The 7500-nt window shown below is 58.3% G+C and overlaps 1 protein-coding gene across 1 annotated transcript; it reads right to left on the bottom strand.

Annotated features, from left to right (window-relative positions):
• Positions 1-559: 559 nt before the first annotated feature.
• On the bottom strand, positions 560-6646 carry SFTPB (surfactant protein B). The gene is made up of 11 exons (XM_040994098.1): positions 6577-6646; positions 6124-6251; positions 5874-5945; positions 5526-5651; positions 4838-5002; positions 4538-4627; positions 2485-2668; positions 2181-2341; positions 1656-1736; positions 1313-1394; positions 560-982 (listed from the first exon to the last, which is right to left on the bottom strand). The coding sequence occupies exons 1-10, from the start codon at positions 6644-6646 to the stop codon at positions 1332-1334; spliced, it is 1140 nt and encodes a 379-aa protein (XP_040850032.1). The 3' UTR covers positions 560-982; positions 1313-1331.
• Positions 6647-7500: the final 854 nt, after the last annotated feature.

The raw sequence follows: 7500 nt of genomic DNA, 5'->3' as shown, positions 1-7500 counted from the left end.
CCCCTGGTCCCAGCATTTGCCAGCTGATGCTGTGACAAAACCCAAGTACCCTTCACTTACTCTGGCTCATGTATGTATCAGTGTATGTAGTCGCTTTGCACAGCAACTAACCCAGTTCACAAGCAAGCCAATGAATGCTGTAGTCTTGCCTAACCTGGTCTGACCCTGGTCCCAGTTCTCGTGCTTACCAGCAGGAGCAGTGGCACAGCCGGAGAGTCCTAGCTGCCCTCCTACCAGGCTCACCCCCCATCCTGGGGCTTAATGGGTGCTGCAACCCAGTCTGGCATGGCCTGCCCTACTTTGTTATTGCTGGTGGGTGTTGTAACCTGGCCTGACCCAGGCCAGCCTGCTCCCAGTTCTAACTCATGCTTTTCACCAGTATTTTTTTTTTTTAATATATAAAGATTTATTTATTTGAAAGGCAGAGTTGCTGAGAGAGGGAGAGACAGATATTAAATCCACTGATTCCCCAAATGGCTGCAGTGGCTGGAGCTGGGCTGATCTAAAGCCAGGAGCTGCATCTGGCTCTCCCACGTGGCTACAAGGGCCCAAGCACTTGAGCTATCTTCTGCTTTCCCCAGTGCATCAGCAGGGAGCTGGATTGGAAGTGGAGTGGCCAGGACTCAAACTGGCCACCCCATGGAGGTGTCGGCACTGCTGGCGGCAGCCTAACCCACTGGATCACAGCGCCAACCCCTCTTCTGGATTTTCAACTCTGTAGAAGTGTTAGTAACTAACGGTAAAGCCAATCTCTGGGGAACCTTTGTTGAGGGGAAGAAGGAGGACAATTTTCTGTCAGCCCCACCCTCTGGAAGGCTGTGGTTCTGGTGGGATGAGGCTGCAAGCGCAGTCTGTGAGCCTGCGACAGAGGACTGCCCTTGGTGCTTGCTGGAGGGGACAGGAGTGGTGCTGACAGGGACAGACGAGGTGGAGGCAAGGTCGCAGTCACATGCTGGGGTCTGGTGTCCACCAGTGCGAGGTCCTTTTGAAAGAGGGAGGTGAGGAGAGTGATTGTGGGCAGATGGCAAGGACCAGAGTTCAGCCTAGCTCCTGCTTTGCAGCTCAGCACCAGGAGGACCAGGGAGGTGGGACCAGAGCCTGGATTCCCCTTGTCAGTCCACTGCCCTTCCTGTTTCAGCAGGGACGGCTGGGAGCTCTGGGGCCTGGGCAAAAGAGACTGACCCTGTCCTGGGGGGGTTAGGCGTCAGTTTTCCTAATGGTGCCACCAGAGGCCCTCAGCGAGAGGAGGTGAAGGGAGAGATGAAGCCGCCTGCCTGTCCCACCCCAGACCCTCCTGAGACCCTGGACTCACCTGCACAGCTGAAGCCTCATCAGAAGTTGGGATTGTGGATGCACTGGAGAGGGCTGAGCATGGTCACACACACCCCCAGGGCCTGCCACAGGGGCAGCATTAGGGCCCATCCTGGCACCCTTTGCTGCCTATTCCCCATTGTAGGAAGACACACAGTAACCTTTCTCCCCACCCCAGCCCGGGGAATGCACAGTTCTCCAGACAGTGGCCTGCTGCCTCAGTGGATGCTCTTGGGGTGTCCTGGACCCCTCAGGTCACAGACTGAGTCATGGTTGGGGTACTTGACCCAGAAGACCCTCATGTGCCCCTGCCCTTGGGGCTGCCTAGGGAGATTCAGGTGTACCTGGCAGGTGGTACGGGTATCCCAGTCGCTGGAAAGCATACTCAGCAGCTTGGGCGTGTGCTGCTCCACAAACTGCTCACACTGTAGGAAAGCACAGACACACTAGGCACAAGGCAGGGCCAGGCCCTGCACTTGCCTCTCCTGCCTGCCCTGGTTTATGGCACTGCTCCCTGTTCACTATGGGTGTAAGCTAATGGGCGCTGGCGCAGCCTCAGGTTACCATCCCATTACTGCCCCTGAGCGTCAGCAGGGTCCCTGGGCCTCTACAGGTGCACTGTCCTGAGTCAGGTACACTGCCCGTAATGGGGGCAGTGGGGTGCACAAGAGCTTGGGGAGAAGGCCAGGTCTTCTTTAGGATCCAGCTGGCCCTGGCATTATGCATCTGAAATCCACAAGACCCTCGTGGATGCCTCCCACCCCAAGGACACCATGTGGCACCCCTGGATGATAGCCATGGGCAGGCAGCACACCCCAGGACTGGAGTGGAGACTGGGTCCCTTGAACTCCAGTGTACCTGCTCCTCACCTTTTTTCTGTCAAACTCAGGGCTGAGGCAGGCCTGGCGCATCACCTGCGGTATGGCCTGCTCACTGTTGTTCCTGGCCTGGCTCATTACTGACATACAGAGATGGCATTCGGAATCTTGCAACAGCCACTCCCCTGGCAGGGTCTCCGGAGCGGGCAGGACTGGAGAGAAACCAGTGAAGGCCATCTTGGTGGGGTGTGGTGGTTTCATCCTCTCCATGTGGCCGGGGTACTGGAGGAGCACAGAGTAGTGCAGGGGGGAGGAGCTTGCAGAATGGGCCAAAGGTGGCGGGCAGCAGACTTACCTTGTCCACTGCTGTCCTCGCTGGAGCATCGGAGGACAAGGCCACAGACCAGCTGGGGCAGGACACGGCCCAGCAGCGCGTCCAGCAGGAGGACAGTGTAACGTTCAGCCAAGCACTGGCAGATGCCACCCGCCACCAGGGGTACCACGTGGCACACCTGGGCCACAGCCAAGGCCAGCACACCCTGAGGTGGGGGCAGAGAGAGGGCAGGATGGGACCTTCCTTGGCCAGGCTCAGGGGCTGGGTGTTGGGCTCCAAAGCTCCTGTTGCTTCCCGGGAGGGACAGTGGGTGCCACAGGACTCTGAGGACTGAGCGGTTCTGACAGAGTCAGAACTCACCTGCAGCTACTGTGAGGGCAGAAGGCAGCAGGGCAACTGAGTCTGACTCCAATGGCCCTAGACTTGCTACGAGAGCATGGCTGGTCCAGAGGGGACGGGGTGGGGGCATCACCAGGACCACCAACAGCCTGGGCCAGTGCTGGAACAGGAGACTACATCTTCCCGCTCCGGGCCAAGTGCCCTCTTCTTTGTATGGGTGTGTTTGCTGCTCTCTGGCTCAGAGCCAACAGGTGCATGGTTTAAAGGAGCCCCTGCCCTCCCAATTGCCAAGACGGCTTCCAAGCCTGTGGTTCTGCTGCTTTACTCATCTACATGTCATGGTTGGCTTTGACCTTGCTCCTTTCGCAGCTCCTGCTGTACCCTAGGTTCCAGTGCTGAAGTGGAAGTAGAGCTCAGGGACATGCACTTTTCTGGATGTGGTACCTCTGGATGGCAGTGGCAGGGACTCCCCTTGAGCCTCCCCTCTTGTTAGGATGACCACAGTGGACAGCCCCTCCTGTGTGCAAGACTAGCTTGGGTCATGTCCCTTTCTTGACATGCAAAGCTCCCGGGACATGTGTCGTGGTTCCCCACCTCAGGGGCTGTCCCTCCTCAGGCACCTCTGCTGCCTGTGCCACCTGTCCACAGCCTGTCCCTTGCTGGCCTCACCCCTCCCCTTGGGTCCCAGTCTGGCCCACAGCCAGCAACACGCAGAGACCCCCAAGACTCAGAGGTCAGCCTCCTGGTGTCACACAGGCTTCTCCAGCTGAACATGGCCAGGAGGGACACTCTCTTGGTCTGCTGTAGCCTGTCCCTAAGGTCACCCATCTCAGCTGGGACCAAAGCCCGCAGGTATCACTGGGATTCCTTTATTGTTCTTGCTGCTGGAGCCCGTCCATTCCCAGGTCTGTCGAACCAATCTGCCTGAGTTGTCTCTGGTCCACCTCTCTTCATGATGTCTGCTGTGATTTTCTAAGCAACTTCCTCCTTCCTTCTCACCTTCCCCGGTTCATTGGCTTTCCATACCACCGGGAAGCAGCAGAAGCCCTTAAGATGCTATCAGCAGCAGTCAGAAGAGAACCTCTCCATGGACTGGCCAGCTTGGCCTAATCTGCACTCCCTCTGGTCTGCCCTCCCCTGTCCCTTGCACTGGCCAGAGATTGTCCTTGACTAAGGCCCTTGGTCCCGTGGGAGTTTCAGCTCAGCCATCCCCTGCTCAGAGCCTCTCCCTGACCTCCCACCCCCAGTCCCATCCCCCATGGCCATCCACTGCCTCATTTCATGTGAGTCCTTTGTTCTGCATTCTGCTGTCTCACCTCTGGAGAACCTCAGTGGCAGGTGACCTGTGGGATCCCATAGGGGAGGAGCTGCTGCACTGGATTATCCCCTGAGGACCCAGAACTGATGAGGCCCGTGGGCATGGCCACCCCAGGGCTGGAAAACTCCAAGTTGGACCTGGCACAGCAACTACCAGCACTGAGCAAACACCTGCTTTGTAAGAATTAGGGCAACTTGTCCAAGGAGACTCCAGTCTGTCTCATCCGTCTCCGTCCTTCAGTGTCTGCTAATCTGGCATATAGCAGGTGCTTCATGACTGTCATAAGGATTCTAGGCTGGCACCTGCAGGCCCAAGCCTGGCCTCTCAGGTTCCCTGGAGTGTGGGTCACGTACAGGTGGCTCTGCCTTTCCGGCTTGCTCGTGGCAGGGTTGGGAGCTGGAGTCAGGGATGCCTCACCTTGGGAATCACAGCCTGGACCCGCTTGAGAAGGGTCCTGCAGAGCCAGCAGAAGGGTAGAGGGATGGGGAGCTGCTGCTGGGACAGATCCTTGGGGAGAGAAAACGGGTACACATGGGGTTGGGGGCTCCTCCAGGCTCTGTCTCCCTGCTTCCTCCCCACCCCCTTTCTCTCCTTTGTGCCTCAGCCCAGCCTGGAGCATCTAACCTGTCTCCAGGCTTTGCCCTCTAGAGTTCAAGGGCCCCTGGGCCTTCGCTCCTGGCTCCCTATCTCACACCTGGTGAAGAGGTACTTCCTCACCTGGGTATGAGACCCGGGCTTCGCTGGGAGGGCCTCCAGCAATTTGGGGAGGACCAACTTGTCAGGCAAAGGATCTTGGGAAGGAGCTGCCATTCTGGGCTTCCGTTCCAGCTCTGGTGACCCGGGTGTGCACAGTCCTACATGCTGGCAGATGGCCTTTGGGCTCTAGGGCACAGGACAGGTAAGGAGTGGTTAGGGTAGGTAGGGAACCCCTGTCCTGCTCTGGCTGGCCCAAGGTTCAGAGGTGAAGGGCACCAACATGGGGTCTTGAGCAGTCTGGGACTGGCTGGGTAGGGTGCTGTAGATTAGAACTGGTGGGGGTTAAGCAAAAGGCAGAGATGGGGAGGTCCCATGGGAGCTTGGGGCAGGAGCCTGAGAGTGTGTGTTATTGAACTGAGCATACTTAAATGAGAATGGGCAAGAGTGTGAGCATGTGTGTCGGTGATCTGGCAGTAGGCCTCCATATACAGCCAAAAAGATCATAGGAAGCTGGGTGCCTAACTGAAGGACACTTGGTTTCCTGGGTTTGTTGTAGGCAGTGTGTGTGTTGTGTTGGGGCACTGTATGTGTGCTGGGTGCTATATGTGTGCTGTGTACTATGTGTGCAAGCATTGTGTTGGGGTATCTGGCATGGTGGACATGGGGCTGCATGGGGAGGCAGGTGGGCAGCAGGTCCGCAGGCCCTCACAATCTGGCTCTGGAAGTAGGCGATGGCCAGGGGGAAGTAGACGTCGAGCACGTGGTGACACTGGGGCACCAGCAGCTTCAAGGGGAGGCCATCGCACTCGTGTTCCATGAACTTCCGCACCGTTTCCTGGGAGGACAGAGAGGGGCTGGTCAGCCTGGCCAGTCTGAAATCTGCCCCCACTGGAGCTCCTGGACCCTGCCTGGCCTCTGCCCCGGGGAAAGACCATCTCTGGCCACACGACTGAGCACAGACTCAGCCTCACCCTCAACCTGGCCCCTTCTTCTCTGGCCCGTCCTTCATCTCCCAAACCCCAAGCTTCATTCCTGATCTCTTTCTGGGTCTCATCACCTGGAAAATGGCCTCCTTGGTCATCTTGATGAGAATGTTAACGATGTCTTCACATTCTTGGCACAGATCATCCTGGGAAGGGAGCATGGTCTGGGTAGGGGACAGGTGAAGCTCTCCCAGGGTACAGCCAGCAGCCCACCACCCCATAGCATCCCATCCCAACCCAGTGATCCTGTGCCACACCCTGTGAGCCCACCCCAGTGCCCTCTGTCGGAGACCCCAATCTCCACACATCCTTGGTAGTACTCACGGCTCCCACATGTCCCCAGACTTCCTGAAGACAGTGTCCCAGGGCTTTGCACTGCACTGCTTGCTCCAGGCTTTGGCACCAAAAGGCAGGGCCTTGAGCACAGGCCAAGGGTGAAACAGCCGACACAGCTGCACCGGGGTTGTGAGAGGAACACGGAAGCCTTAGTTGGAGTGAGGCTGCACCTGGCTCCCCGACTTCCCCCAGCCTCCAATGCCAGCTGGGCTGGGAAAAGTCACTAAACACGCTGGAGTCGGACAGCTCTGGGCTCCTGCTCTGGCACCTGCCAGCAGTGTGACCTTGGCCTCCGAGTCTCAGCTGCCTCGTCTTTAGAGCAAGGAGGCTGCTTAGATCTAGGATAATCCTTGGCAGGGGCCGGTGCTCAGGGAGGAATGGGGTCCCTCTGCACCTGCCCAGAGGGCAAGGGCGTGGGAAGAGGGGGCTGGGGAAACTCACCAGCACCTGGACCACAGAGGGCAGGCAGCAGCAGTGGCAGCAGCCACAGCGGTAGGTGTGACTTGCCCATGACCCCTCCAAAGCCCGAGTGCCCTGCTTGGGGCAGGTGCCCTTATAGCTGGGGGCGGGAGCCATGGGGGTGGCCATGACCTCTCTGTTTTCCTTCACCTTGGAGAGCCCTCCAGGTGTTCCGACCCGGCCCCTTCCCAGCAGGGACATTCCTGCCCACCTCCTCCCCCTGTCCTGGCTCCTAGCTCCTCCCCATGCTCTTTGCCCCCACCCCGACTCCCATGGGCTTGATTTGGGGCTCCCTCTCACCAAGTGGCTTTTGAGTTCCACCTCTCCTAGCTGTGGGGCCTGGGGAGCCGAGGGCAGGGTGGAGCAGCTGAAGTGGTCTCTCCACCTCCCTCTCCCCCCAAGTCCTCCTCAGCTCTTGTGCAATGGTTCTAAGAGTTTCCTGTCTGGCTCTTGACCCAGGGCAAGCACCAGAAGGGCCAACCCAGAACACCCCCACACCCAATTCTTACCTTTTCTTCTAGAAACATTTTTTGGGTTTTACATATTAGACAGAAGGCTTTCCCCATGAGAAAAAGCATGCCAAGAGATGAGGATGCGGAGCTGGCACATCTGTAGTCCCTCATGTCCCTTGGCACCCCTCCAGGGCTAGAGGTATGGCTGACGGCACAGGAGGAGCCGTCTATTGTGGCCGTAGAGGCTCTCAGGCCAGGGCCTCACCGCCTGGGACTCCCTTGGGAAGAAGCTTCCAGCAAGCACTGGGTTGACCCTCGTGCAAGTGCAGGAGAGCGTGAGCTCACCGACACCTCTCTGGGCAGGATCACAGTCAACTCACCCCTGTACGGAACCCCCTCCTTGGTGCAGGCCCCCAGGCATCCCTCTCCCAGAAGGCACTTCAGGGGCCAACAT

The sequence above is a fragment of the Ochotona curzoniae genome, unplaced genomic scaffold (assembly GCF_017591425.1).
Source record: "Ochotona curzoniae isolate NIBS_2020 unplaced genomic scaffold, NIBS_Ocur_1.0 contig_883, whole genome shotgun sequence".
NCBI classification, from domain to species: Eukaryota; Metazoa; Chordata; class Mammalia; order Lagomorpha; family Ochotonidae; genus Ochotona; species Ochotona curzoniae.
This window is presented reverse-complemented; position numbering and strand designations above follow the sequence as displayed.